This window comes from Tachyglossus aculeatus, chromosome 8, assembly GCF_015852505.1.
Source record: "Tachyglossus aculeatus isolate mTacAcu1 chromosome 8, mTacAcu1.pri, whole genome shotgun sequence".
Taxonomy (NCBI): domain Eukaryota; kingdom Metazoa; phylum Chordata; class Mammalia; order Monotremata; family Tachyglossidae; genus Tachyglossus; species Tachyglossus aculeatus.
Genome location: NC_052073.1, coordinates 16,294,873 through 16,309,536, shown reverse-complemented (window position 1 = coordinate 16,309,536; position 14,664 = coordinate 16,294,873). Strand labels below are relative to the sequence as shown.

At 41.1% G+C, this 14,664-nt stretch overlaps 1 protein-coding gene across 1 annotated transcript; it reads left to right on the top strand.

Moving 5' to 3' along the window:
- Positions 1-549: 549 nt before the first annotated feature.
- PRELID3B (PRELI domain containing 3B) lies at positions 550-12,186 on the top strand. The gene is made up of 6 exons (XM_038750712.1): positions 550-662; positions 6,617-6,785; positions 7,955-8,044; positions 8,462-8,532; positions 8,653-8,755; positions 10,364-12,186. Exons 1-6 carry the CDS (start codon positions 631-633, stop codon positions 10,481-10,483), a joined length of 585 nt encoding a protein of 194 aa, XP_038606640.1. The 5' UTR covers positions 550-630; the 3' UTR covers positions 10,484-12,186.
- Positions 12,187-14,664: the final 2,478 nt, after the last annotated feature.

Sequence of the window (14,664 nt, the reverse complement as noted above, 5' to 3'; positions counted from 1 at the left end):
TATTACTCTATTTATTTTACTTGTACATATCTATTCTATTGATTGATTGAGCACCCAGTTCCCTCCTTCCCTCCTTCCCTTCCCCACAGCACCTGTATATATGTATATATGTTTGTACATATTTATTACTCTATTTATTTATTTATTTTACTTGTACATATCTATTCTATTTATTTCATTTTATTTTGTTAGTATGTTTGGTTTTCTACTCTGTCTCCCCCTTTTAGACTGTGAGCCCACTGTTGGGTAGGGCCCATCTCTATATGTTGCCAGCTTGTACTTCCCAAGCGCTTAGTACAGTGCTCTGCACATAGTAAGCGCTCAATAAATACGATTGATTGATTGAGCGCCCAGTTCCCTCCCTCAGGCACCGGCCGCAGGCCTCGCTGGCTGTGGGGCAGCTGCGCCTGCGCACTGCGGCTTACAGCACGGGACTGAACAGGCACCTCTGACTCAACGGGAAAACGCCCACAGAACCCTGGGAACTTTGGCTTCCGGAAGTGACGTCATGAAGCGGCGGCGGGGTTCCCCTTTCGGCGCCTGCGCAGTAGTTCGCCGGCCCGGGAAAAGTGGCGGAGCCGCCGGGTTGCTTCGCGTGGCCTCCCGGGCGCCGAGCCGGTCGTCGGCGTCATGAAGATCTGGACATCGGAACACGTCTTCGAGTATGTCCTCGCCGAAGGGAGGGGGGAGGGACGGCGGGAGTACGGACCGGTCACCCGGCCCGACGACCTCCCTCGCTTTCCGGGGGGCCGCTGAAGTGCGCATGCGCGGGGGGCGGGCGAGTTGGAGTGCGCATGCGCGGGGAGCGGGCGCGCGCCGCGCGCCCCCGGCTCGTGAGGGGACCGGAGGGCGGACGCAATCAATCAATCAGTCGTATTTACTGAGCGCTTACTGTGTGCAGAGCACTGTACTAAGCGCTGGGGAAGTCCAAGTTGGCAACATCTAGAGACGGTCCCTACCCCACAGCGGGCTCACAGTCTAGAAGGGGGAGACAGACAACAAAACGTATTAACAAAATAAATATGTACAAGTAAAATAAATAAATAGAGTAATAAATACGTGCAAGCATATATACAGGTGCTGTCTACCCTTAAGGTAGCCCATTTCCCCTTTGCAAGGGGCAGACTTAGGCTCCCTAACAGTAATTTTACACGAGAAACTACAGGTGTTCTCAAAGGAGCTGCCAGCGAGGGTTTTGAAGTGGTTTGTAAATGGGAAATTATGGCGACAGACCTGTTTCTCACTAGGTCGAAGCCTATAATCAGACAAACGCTAAATATTGAAAAGGGAAGTTGTAACGGATGAAGATTATAGACCCTAGAGATCTGGGGGAAATCAGCTTTTGCTTCCAAGTGGCCAGGTGAATCCAGTGTAAATGTAATGTTTGGTGAAGACCTATCCCAGGGGCGAGAGGTGGACAGAACTGGGAGCTCCCCATTAACAGGGTGCCAGGGTCCCTAAGGTGGCACCCACCACAGGCAGAGGTTAAAGACTCTCCCAGACTGAGCCCCTTCCTTCCTCTCCCCCTCGTCCCCCTCTCCATCCCCCCCATCTTACCTCCTTCCCTTCCCCACAGCACCTGTATATATGTATATATGGTTGTACATATTTATTACTCTATTTATTTATTTATTTTATTTGTACATATCTATTCTATTTATTTTATTTTGTTAGTATGTTTGGTTTTGTTCTCTGTCTCCCCCTTTTAGACTGGGAGCCCACTGTTGGGTAGGGACTGTCTCTCTATGTTGCCAATTTGTACTTCCCAAGCGCTTAGTACAGTGCTCTGCACATAGTAAGCGCTCAATAAATACGATTGATTGATTGATTGATTAAAGACCATCTCATAAGAGCAAGACAGGTGGAAGTCCATCATGGACAAATTTGAGGTGTGGATAGGGTAATACAAACAGGAAGGGGTGCCATTTGTAGGTGGGGTGGAGCCCAACAGTGGGCTCACAGTCTAGAAGGGGGAGACAGAGAACAAAACCAAACCTGCTAACAAAATAAAATAAATAGAATAGGTACAAGCTAAATAGAGTAATAAGTAAGATAAGAAAGACATACTTTTGTCCTATCTCCGTGAGCCCCCTGCTCGAACATGGGGTGTCAGGTGAAAGAAGTCAAGACTCACAGAAACCTCATTCAAGACCAGGGAAATCTGATGCAGAAAATAGCCGTCGGCCAGGGCTTCTTAAAGTATAATAATAATAATGGCATTTATTAAGCGCTTACTACGTGCAAAGCACTGTTCTGAGCGCTGGGGTAGATACAAGGTAATCAAGTTGTCCCACGTGGGGCTCACAGACTTAATCCCCATTTTCCAGATCAGGGAACTGAGGCCCAGAGAAGTGAAGTGACCTGCCCAAAGTCACACAGCTGACAAGTGGCGGAGCCGGGGTTCGAACCCATGACCTCTGACTCCAAAGCCTGGGCTCTTTCCAATGAGCCACGCTGCTTCTCTTAAAGTATATATTAGGTCACAGCCCCATAGTTAAAGCAACTATAGTTAGCCATTTTATAGAGACCAATTAAGCCTTGGTTTTATGCAGTTTGGTAATGAGTTCCATTGTTCTGCAACAGGGCCACGTCAGCTGGCCAAGGCTCCTCAAGACCTCGTCCCACTTCCAGGCCTCCCTCATTCATTCATTCGATCGCATTTATTGAGCGCTTACTGTGTGCGGAGCACTGTACTAAGCGCCTGGGAACTACAAGTCGGCAACAGATAGAGACGGTCCTGTACCCAGTAACGGCCTCGCAGTCTAGAAGGGGGAGACAGACAACAAAACACGTCGACAGGTGTCAGTGCCATAAGAATAAACGATAATAATGATATTTGTTAAGCGCTTGCTATGTGCAAAGCACTGTTCTAAGCGTTGGGAAGCCTACAGGGTGTTCAGGTTGTCCCATGTGGGGCTCACAGTCTTAATCCTCATTTTCCAATCAATCAATCGTATTTATTGAGCGCTTACTGTGTGCAGAGCACTGTACTAAGCGCTTGGGAAGTACAAGTTGGCAACATATAGAGACAGTCCCTACCCAACAGTGGGCTCACAGTCTATTTTCCAGATGAGGTAACTGAGGCACAGAGAAGTGAAAGTGACTTGCCCAAAGTCACAAAGCTGAGAATTGGCAGAGTCGGAAATTGAACCCAGGACCTCTGACTCCAAAGCCCGGGCTCTTTCCGAGCCACGCTGCATCTCTAGGTATAGGCACATCATTAACAAAGTAAAAAGAATGGTAAATATGTGCAAGTAAAATAGAGTAGTAAATCTGTATAAATATATACAAGTGCTGTGGGGAGGGGAAGGAGGAGAGGGAAAAGGGAGCTCAGTCTGGGAAGGCCTCCTGGAGGAGGTGAGTTCTTAGTGGGGCTTTGAAGGGAGAAAGAGCTAGGTTGGCGGATATGTGGAGGAAGGACATCCCATCCATTCAGTCATATTTAATGAGCGCTTATTGGGTGTGGAACCCTGGACAAAGCACTTGGGAAGTACTATTTGGCAACAGAAAGTCCCTACCCAACAACGGGCTCACAGTCTAGAAGGGGGAGACCAACAACAAAACACAACAAGGAGACAGGCGTCATTACCATCAAAATAAACAGAATGAAAGCTATAGACATATCGTTAATAAAATAGAGTAGTAAATATGTATAAATATACACAAGTGCTGTGGGAAGGGGGTAGGGCAGAGGGAGGGAGTGGGGGCGTTAATAATGATGGCCTTTGTTAAGCGCTTATTATTCATTCATTCAGTTGTATTGAGCGCTTACTGTGTGCAGAGCACTGTACTAAGCGCGTGGGAAGTACAAGTCGGCAACATAGAGAGGCGGTCCCTACCCAGCAGCGTGGGCTCACAGTCTAGAAGGGGGAGACAGACAACAAAACATATTAACAAAATAAAATAAATAGAATAAATATGTACAAGTAAAATAGAGTAATAAATACGCACGATTCGTTCATTCATTCAATTCAGTCGTATTTATTGAACGCTTACTGTGTGCAGAGCACTGTACTATGTGCAAAGCACTATTCTAAGTGCTGGGCAGGATACAAGTGATCAGGTTGTCCCAGGTGGGGCTCACAGTCTTCATCCCCATTTGACAGATGAAGTAACTGAGACCCAGAGAAGTGAAGTGACTTGCCCAAAGTCACACAGCTGACAAGTGGCAGAGTCGGGATTAGAACCCATGACCTCTGACTCCCAAGCCCGGGCTCTTTCCACTGAGCCACGCTGGTGGGATGGAGGACAAATAAAGACAATTCATTCATTCAGACAATTCATTCATTCATTTATTCATATTTATTGACTGCTTACTGTGTGCAGAGCACTGGACTAAGCGCTTGGGAAGTACAAATCAGCAACATATAGAGACGGTCCCTACCCAACAATGAACAATCCCTGCCCACAATGGTTCACAATCTAGAAGGGGGAAGGCAGACCTCAAAACAAGTAAACAGGCATCAGTAGCATCATCGTAAATAAATAGAATTATAGATATATACACATCATTAGTAAAAATATAATTATAAATATGTATATATATACACTGGTGCTGTGGGGTGGGGAGGGGGTAGAGCAAAAGGAGTGAGTCAGAGTGATGGGGAGGGGGCTCAGTCTTCATTCCCATTTCACAGATGAGGGAGCTGAGGCCCAGAGAAGAGAAGTGACTGGCCCGCGGTCACAAAGTATACAAGTGGCAGAGGCGGGATTCGAACTCAGCTCCTCCTGACTGCCAGTCCCGGGCTCTTTCCTCTACCTCCAAACTCCGTGCTCCCCGGAGTGGTCGGCGCTCGGTACATCCAGGGAGTTCATCCATTCAACAGTTCGGTTTCTTTACTCCTCTAGACTCTAAGCTCCTTATGGGCTGGGAGTCTGTCCGCCGATTCTGTTGTATTGCGCTCTTCCAAACGTTTAGCACAGTGCTGTGTGAATAGTGAGCGCTCAGTAAATACCACTGATTGAATATTCAACACAGTACAATCATATCGTTTAATGGAGAGTTTGGCTTTTTAGATTTTCAGTTTCGCGCTCTCTCAGTGTGTACTGACATTTTTGTAGATTTCCGTTTAGGCAGTAACTTCTTAAAATCTAGGTAAATTCAGTTGTTGGGGGAGCGGTTAGGTAATTTAGGGAAATAGTTCTAGCCTTCTGCTGAATAGAGCTAAGGAGCAAAATTATATTTTTCGTATGCTACCTGACTCTCAATAATTGTAGTATTACCGTATTTCTTAGTAGAAGTCTTAGCCAAGCTAAGAAAGTCAACTTTTAAAATTTATTGGCCCGCAAGTGAAACTTATGCAGCAGTTAGTGTGTTCTTGAGAAACAGCGATTTTCCACATGACCAGTGTGAAAATGTAATTTATTGGCCAATTAAAGAACTGTAATTACAGTAATCAGTTTTGTGTAGACACAGCTGAATAATGCTGTCCTGCAGGCTTCCTTTCATGTTGATATCTAGGCCAATGGGAATAACATGGTAAGGCTAGTTGAGTTTTTAAGACTAATTTAGAACACAGTTTTTGTCATTTTTGTTTGGCACGTTTGAATTAGGAATGAATGCTGGATGGGTCAGAGTGAGGTTTGGAACCGGGCACGCTTGACCTTGCTGTGTTCAAAGTTGGTTGTCAACCCTGAGTGTGCTGAGCATTGTATAATTTCTAAAAATTTCCCTTTTCATCATCACCTTAACCCTCCTATACACATACACTATCATTAAAAAGAGAAATCTTCAAAGCCTAGATAACCCAGCACCTTAGAGGAAATGTCCAGTTTCCCACCACCAGAAGAGGAGGGTGGCCCAAAATCTTAGGCCGTCCCCATTTTTCCCCACTGCCACTCTGAAGGGGAGGCTTTAAATTAGTATTTGGGTAAACCTCATCAGTTAAACTATTGCCACTGCACACCCTGGAGAAAAAGCCTACAGCATCCTAATGTTTGGGAATTTGTGGCAGTTTGGATAGGACAGCCTGGACTGGAGCAGGGAGGGGACAAAGAGTGACCTCTCTTTTATTTTGATTTTTGATTTGGCCTAACTTGTAACTTTGTAGACCTTATGCTTACCTTTTAGTTGAGCCCTCTGTGGACCGGGGGCCATGTCTGATAGATTTAGGAAACTGAGTTCTTAATAAATGTTGTCGATCGATTAACTTACTCCCTGGGTAAATTACCAAGCATCCAAGATTCATGGGTTATTTTTGGGGGGAATGGAAATTTGGATGTGAGGTCCATGGTGATGATGGCGTCCCATTTTGAAATACACAGGTGGTTATTAAAGGAAAAGTTAGGGATATTAGGGGTTGAGGGTGGTTTTAGATGGTTTGGCCGTAACCATTAGATGGATGTCATGGAGGGCAAATAATTTATCATTTGTCTGGTTTTCATATCTTCAGAAGAATTTTTTAATTTGCAGGTCTGTATTTTAGCAATTAGCATCTTCGTTTCCTTGTTTGCTTCACAAATAGAATTAGAATATGAAAATTTGGTATGATAAGGTCTGAATGTTTACATTTATGAAGTTCAATAGGAATTATTGCTTAAAAGTACATTACGGTATGCTTTCCCCCCATAAAGAATATATGATATTCACAAACATCTTTTTGTATTTATTTTGCAGCCACCCTTGGGAAACAGTCACAACAGCTGCTATGCAAAAATATCCAAATCCTATGAATCCGAGTGTCGTTGGAGTAGATGTATTGGACAGGCATGTAGATCCTAATGGGAAGTTGCATAGTCACAGACTTCTCAGCACAGAATGGGGAATGCCTTCCATTGTAAAATCGGTAAGTAGGCCTCCTTGGAGGATGGAAACTTCCCAATGAGCTTTATTTCTTTTCATTAAACACAGATTGTTGTTGATTACTGTTGATGATTGAGGAGCACTGTGGTCTAGTGGAAAGAGAACCAGCCTGGGATCACAGGTCCTGGGTTCTAATCCCAGCACTGCCACATTTCTGCTGTGAACTTCTCTGTGTCTGTTACCTCATCAGCAAAATGGGGATTAAGACTATGAGCCCCACATAAGGTGTAAATTGTGTCCAACCTGATTAGATTATAGATACTTAGTTTAGTGCTTGGCACATTTCATTCATTCAATCATATTTATTCTAAATGTTTAGCAAATACCATTTTTAAAAAAATCTAATTTTAACAGCTGCTCAGTATCATTCATTCATTCAATCGTATTTATTGAGCGCTTACTGTGTGCAGAGCACTGTACTGAGCGCTTGGGATGTACAAATTGGCAGCATATAGAGACGGTCCCTACCCAACAGCGGGCTCACAGTCTAGAAAGGAGAGACAAGACAACAAAACAAAACATATTAACAAAGTAAAATAAATAGAATAAATATGTACAAATTAAATAAATGGAGTAATAAATATGTACAAATATATATACCTATATACAGGTGCTATGGGGAGGGGAAGGATGGGGGCTCAGTCTGGGAAGGCCTCCTGGAGGAGGTGAGCTATGATAGTTTATGAAAGACAGAGTTTTTCCAGTCTGGAAGATCCTTGGTCTTTATTTTTATTAGGCACCTTTAAGACAAAATCTCTTAATACATTTCAGTCTTAAGGTACAATGAATTGGAAATGTTATTGCAATCTTCATGATGACATATACATTCTATAAAAAAGGAATAAAGCCAAATACAGTACTTACTGTTAAACTCTAAAGCACCAGATTTTGATATATGGTGTTGACACTGGAATAAGTTCAGCCTTAAGACAGGAAATAGAACGATTTAGGAATGATGGGTTGATTATGGCTGTTTTTTTAAAGAAAGCAGAGGCCTTTCTTTCATTAAGAAACTAATCATAGGTTTTAGATGGTATGCATTTGCAAAATTTTTAGCCTAAACAAATTTTTAGTTGCTAATTTAAAGCAACACATTTGGTTCATTTTTAAATAATCACAGCTTTTGTTACTGATTGTGAATGTTTCCCTTAGCTAATTGGTTCATCAAGAACAAAAACGTATGTTCAAGAACACTCTGTAGTTGATCCTGTGGAGAAAACAATGGAGCTTAAGTCTACCAATGTAAGTTTTGAGCATTGTTTTTATTGCCAGTACTGTACCCAACTTGCTTAGATTTTTTTCCCTTTTTTTCTTTTGCAAATATACTTTCATGACTGTAGAAAGTGAACGCTTGTGACAGAAATACTTTGACATATCTCCCATTTCCCTTTTCCCGTTCCTTTATGTTGTAGAACTTTGCATCATCAATATCCTAAACTTCTAAAATTTGACAATCTAGGTAATTGAGAGTGACCCAGAAATTATGAGTACTTTGACTTCTTAGAGCTGTTTAGCAGTAATTCTGAGTTAATAAAAATGAATTTTAGTTAAAGATGAAAATAACATTCTTAAGGAACTGAATGTTTAATTTCATTGTAGAATAAAACTTGGAGATTTTCTCATTGCCTATGATTGGGATTTTTTTAATTTCATGTATAGATTTCATTTACAAATATGGTTTCAGTAGATGAGAGGCTTGTATACAAACCGCACCCACAAGAACCAGGAAAGTAAGTACAGTTTTTTTTCCTAAGCCAAAAAAAATTTTTTTTAGTGTTTAAGGTTCTGATTTTTCTAAGGATTCAAAAATGGTTATTCTTGATCAAACTACAAAAAATGTTTTTGTTTAGAACTGTTCTGACTCAGGAAGCAATAATCACCGTGAAAGGAGTCAGCCTTAGCAGTTACCTAGAAGGATTGATGGAAAACACTATATCTTCAAACGCTAATAAAGTAAGTTGTATTTGCACAATACGTTCTTTATTGACTTGAATATTGGGGAATCTTTAAAATATGACGTGATTGTCCTGTATTTATTCCAATACTTAGCACCTAATAAATTCTTAATAAATAGCATATTTATTTGACTCTTCCATATTCGAAGCACCTGAGGATTCAGCTCCCTTAAAATTGCTTGGGATAAAGATGGTGAAATACAAAATATTGTAGCCCATTAATACCCTGTGAACATAAAGTTTTTGGTGCTAAGCTTGAGATGTACATTACCAGCTCTTGACATAAACCCACCCCGCCTGCAGTTCCTACAGCTAAATTTTGCAGGTCAAGCTGAATAAGTAGGATTTTTTTTTTCCTTTTTGTGGGATCTGGATGGATTTGGTTGCTCTGTGGACACAGGATTAGCCTAAATTCTTGTACAGCGAATCCTAGTGTAGATTAAGAATCAAGATCATATACTTATTTAGTAATGCATTATTTTTCTTACTAAAGGTAACTCAGATTTTTTTAAAAGTATAGTGTAAAATAAAAGCAAAATAGCTTTAACTTTTGGGGGGGAAAATGTCGGCTTAGTGACATGGGTAATTTCAAGGTAGGTTCATTCAGTCGTATTGAGTGCTTATTGGGTGCAAAGCACTGTACTTAGGTTCATCTTTGTAAAGATAGACTACCTTGATTTTTCAGTCTAGTAAGTGCTCACTGGGTTCTTCCTGATTTATAACTGTATTTTTTTTTGCATATTGCATTTCAGACAAGAACTATGTTTAGTCCTAGAAAGTGAGGTCATCACATGACCTAACAATTACACTATACACTTTATTTTATTTGCACTAATGGGGGGGGGTGCAGGGGAAATAAGAAAATTCAAAAAAGTCACCTCTCCCACACACCAACCGACTTGTACTTCCCAAGCACTTAGTACAGTGCTCTGCACACAGTAAGCGCTCAATAAATACGATTGAATGAATGAACCTGTTCTTGAAACCAAGTCAGTCCTTGCAAATCGTGGTTTTGAGTCTTCCACAACAGAACTGGATCCATTATCCATTTACTTTCTGGCAGTATCCATACTGTTCAACCTGGGTGATGGCTAAGCTTTTAAATCATGCCCTTTTACCCTGAGAGCGGTAAATTTTAAATAGCTCATATGTCTGTTTAAAAATCTAGGTCTGTCCTCCTCTAGATTTGTGGAGCAGTATATGTAGAGTGGGTAGAAGTAGTGAAAGCAATGAAGAGAATGTGCTGCATTTTAGTGGGAGTGATGGAGGTGGGTGTGCCATGGTGGATTAGGCAAATTTGAAGTGTTGTGTTATATTCCCAAACTATATCAGGTGAACACAAATTTTAATTTAGTGGGTGTTTCCTCTGTACATTAATTTTTACATTAAGGAAGAGAGTGAGATGCTTTAAATCCAAAATAATCTTCATGGGGAACAATACAGGAAATATAAATGGATAATATATTCTTATATTAAAATCCAAGCCAATTAATAAAAACATTTTGTGTAGTAAATAACTGAGATGAGCTCACAGTCTTTTCCGTTCGCCCCTTTTCCACTCTGAGAATGAAGAATGCCATTAATTGGTTTTGTAATGATTTTCAAGGGCCGTGAAGCAATGGAATGGGTAATACATAAACTGAATGCTGAGATTGAAGAATTGGCTGCTTCAGCAAGAGGAAGCATAAGGACACCAATGGCAGCGGCGGCATTTGTGGAGAAATAGTGTTATTAGTGTAAAAACTTATAGCTAGGTCTACCAGGGTCTCTCCAAGCTGGTATATTTATTCATATTTGTTATTTAAAAGGCATATCTGTATATTAGGTAGGTTTGTAATTGGAGCTTGGAGAGAGGCTGCAATTTTTGATTAAAAATGGAATGGGCTTCCCATGGGATCACTTGGAATAAATGTTAGTTGAAAAATAACATCTAATGTTGCGAGGTCCAGTAATTATATGACCCTTTGGCAATACCTTAAAAATATAACTTGAAACTGATTTTGGCATGCAGAATTCCGCATAGTGGAATGTTATGGCATTTGATTCATTAAACCCTGCCTGGTTTTGGACCAACTCTAAAGTAAAGATCACCTCCTTTTATAACTCGGATTGCCTTGTTGCATTTGGTTTGAGCTGTTTGTGTGATGGTAGCTTTTTTTTAATAGACGGAACGTGTTATTTGAAATCTGAAATGAAAAGGTATTTATTCGTGCAAAGAATTTTGCTGTGATAAACACCATACTTTTTTATGGTGGATTTGATTTGGTTGCAAGCCCTAAAATGGTACTCTAGGGTTAAACACTATGCTTAAAGCAGTATAATGGCTCATACTTAAATGACATTTTATTGTAAAACAGTCTACTGTACTGTTTGCCAAAGTATAATTTGAACTGATACTTTCTTTTTGGGATTAGCATTTCCAAAGAGCTTTATATTTTAGAATTCACAAATTGGGGCTGGATAAGTTAATGTTAAAATTTTGGAGAGAAACCTTGGAAGCAAAGCAATTCTCTGAACTGGTAGCACTATATAAAGTTATAAACCAAGACAATGGTGCATATTTTAAAACTTTTTTTTATTGCAAAGTTTATACAAAAAAGTGCCACGTGACTAAATTGTGGTTCCGAAACGATATCTCTAGCATGACTTCTCAAACTAATCGAGCGTATTTTAAATCAAGAGTAACACTTAAGTACTTGCAACATCGTTTTATTTAAGTAATTGCCCTCAAACAAGTTTCTATTTTCATGAAGATGCTTGGATTTTTGACTGAAATTGTGTCATGCTGTGACACATGCTGTGACATGGTGTGATTTTTGGTACTTAGCTCTCTCTAACTTTTGATGCCAACTACAAAGGGATGTTGCACTTCAGCTTTTATTAGTGGGAAATCCTGATTTCTGGGGCCAGGTGGCCAGTGGAATTGGGAAAATCTAATCCTATAAATACTATATTTAATTTTTTTAAGGCAGGTAAATATTACCTGTTTAAAAAGTATTTTCTGATACTTGATTTTTTTTATATTGAAGTTGTGTATTGAGTGTTAAAAGGCAACTAGATTTTTGTCTTGTTAACCTTAATATGTGATAATACCATCTTCAGAAATGGTTTCTGTTCAAGTAGTTTGTGTACGTATAAAGCAAAAATGGAAGTTTGCCAAACTAAAAATTAGTATTTTTTCTACTTTAAAAACATTTTTGTTTGGTCTGGGATTTTAGTACATTTGTAAAAAGCAACTCATATCCGTTAAAATTATTGAAATTTTTTTTGTAACCTCGAGATTGTTTTTACAAAATTAACGTTTCAGCTAAACCAAACGGTAAATGTTAACACTTGAAAAATATTTGCCTCTGAATAATTTCTGTCATTTGCGCTTGTTGGGAAAAAGGTACAATGCTCAAACTGATGATAAAATATTTCTGAACTGTGGTATTCTGGACTTGTTCATTTTTAAAATCTGACTTAATTTTTCCCTTATAAAGTATCAGTTCTGAACATTTTTCGTTAGAAAATTTGGTTTTATCCCAGGTCAGCGAGCAGCAAACCTCATATTTAGCACCAACCTATTATTTCACCATTCAGAAATTAGCAAGATTTGGGGAGTTAAATACCCACTTCTGCCAAGGATGGGAAGCCTTTATTCATTCATTCATTCAGTTGTATTTATTGAGCGCTTACTGTGTGCACAGCACTGTACTAAGCGCTTGGGAAGTACAAATCGGCAACACATAGAGACGGTCCCTACCCAACAGCGGGCTCACAGTCTAGAAGTCTTTATCAATGGCAACAGCAGTTAGTGAGCTCCAACTATGAGCTGAGCACTTTAATACACACTAGAGGAGAAAAAAAAAAGAGTAGAAAAGGTTCTACTGCTAAAGAGCTTGCAATTTAATAGGGAGACAGTTGCCTAATGTACCATGGTTAAAACTAAACAAAAATATCTGAATAAACACATCTGAGGTGAGTGAGCCTTCCTTGGAAAGTAACTGTCTGCCTGATTGAAAATCTGCATTTCAGGCCACCTTTTAGGTCGTTTTTGTTTAATGGACCGCTAGACACTTCCTAACTCCCCAGCCCAAGCTGCCCATTTAGAGGATTGCTGTACCGATACCTGTAAAATGCAACCGTAATAGTTTAATTCCGTTTGTGTTGAATTGCTGTAAAAATAAATTCCAACCGTCCCCTCCTAGTTTTAATTGACCAGGCCACCTCTATAGCCTCTGGTGTGGGGAAAATGAGGAGGCCTGAGGGATTGGACTGATGTCAATCCGTACAGTGCTCTGCACATAGTAAGCGCTCAATAAATACGATTGATGAGGATGATGTCCCTGGGGGTGGGGATGAGAGGGAAAGCTGCTGCGTTGCTCTTGCTTGTAAGTACTTGGAGGGGGTTTGACTCATTTTTATTTGAGATAAGCTCACTATGGGCAGGGAATGTAACTAATTCTATTGTACTCTCCCCGGTGCTTAGAATAGTGCTGTATACACAGTAAGCACTCGAGTAAAAGTAAGTGCACGATCAATACCATTGATTTCGATGGGGAGGAAAGGGGAAAAGGGAGTCAGCTGCCCAAATAATAATAATAATGGCATTTATTAAGTGCTTACTATGTGCAAAGCAGTGTTCTAAGCTCTGGGGAGGTTACAAGGTGGTAATCAGGGTGTCTCACGGGGGGCTCACAATCTTAATCCCCATTTTACTGATGAGGTAACTGAGGCACAGAGAAGTTAAGTGACTTGACCAAAGTCACACAGCTGACAATTGGTGGAGCCGGCATTTGAACCCATGACCGCTGACTCCAAAGGCCGGGCTCTTTCCACTGAGCCACGCTGCTTCTCAAATCTGGACTCATCCCTAGGGAACTAGGACAGTCCTGGGTGGGGAAGGGGGGTTGCTCTGTCATGGCTCCTCTAATTGCTTTCGTGGGTTCAGATCCCGGCTCCGCCAGTTGTCAGCTGCGTGACTTTGGGCAGGTCGCTTCACTTCTCTGGGCCTCGGTTGCCTCATCTGTAAAATGGGGATAAAGACTGTGAGCCCCCCGGTGGGACAACCTGATCGCCTTGTAACCTCTCCAGCGCTTAGAACAGTGCTTTGCACATAGTAAGCGCTTAATAAATGCCATTATTATTATTAATGCAGCTGTAAAAGCCAGGTATGGCCAGTTACAGGCTGTTTGCGTAAATCCTGCTCAGCCTGGGGTTTTTTTTTATGGTATCTGTTAAGCACATATTATGTGCCAATCACTGTATTGAGCACTGGTGTAGATAGAAGGTAATCAGGTTGGTCATAGTCCATGTTCCACATGGAATGGTATTTTAATCCCCATTTTACAGGTGAAGTTACTAAATGCCATCATTATTATTAAGTGACTTGCACTCAGTACAGTGCTCTGCACACACTAAGCACTCGATAAATACGATTGAATGAATGAATGACACAACAGACAAGTGGATTAGAACCAGGTCTTTTTACTGCCAGACCTGCTGAAGGTTTTGTTCTCTGTCTCCCCTTTTTAGACTGTGAGCCCACTGTTGGGTAGGGACTGTCTCTCTATGTTGCCAACTTGTACTTCCCAAGCGCTTAGTCCAGTGCTCTGCACACAGTAAGCGCTCAATAAATACGATTGATTGATTGATTAAGCCCTCCCTCTGCCCATCCGCCAAGCTAGCTCTCTTCCTCCCTTCAAGGCCCTACTGAGAGCTCACCTCCTCCAGAAGGCCTTCCCAGACTGAGCCCCTTCCTTCCTCTCCCCCTCGCCCCCCTCTCCATCCCCCCATCTTACCTCCTTCCCTTCCCCACTGCACCTGTATATATGTATGTACATATTTATTACTCTATTTATTTTACTTGTACATATCTACTGTATTTTATTTTGTTAGTATGTTTGGTTTTGTCTCCCCCTTCTA

Bases quoted from the DNA above. Each gene is read 5' to 3' on its own strand.
- PRELID3B (XM_038750712.1), top strand. From the start codon at position 631: ATGAAGATCTGGACATCGGAACACGTCTTCGA. The intron at 8,045-8,461 runs GTAAGTTTTGAG...TTTCATGTATAG, and splicing joins TGGAGCTTAAGTCTACCAAT to ATTTCATTTACAAATATGGT. The intron at 8,533-8,652 runs GTAAGTACAGTT...GTTTTTGTTTAG, and splicing joins CACCCACAAGAACCAGGAAA to AACTGTTCTGACTCAGGAAG.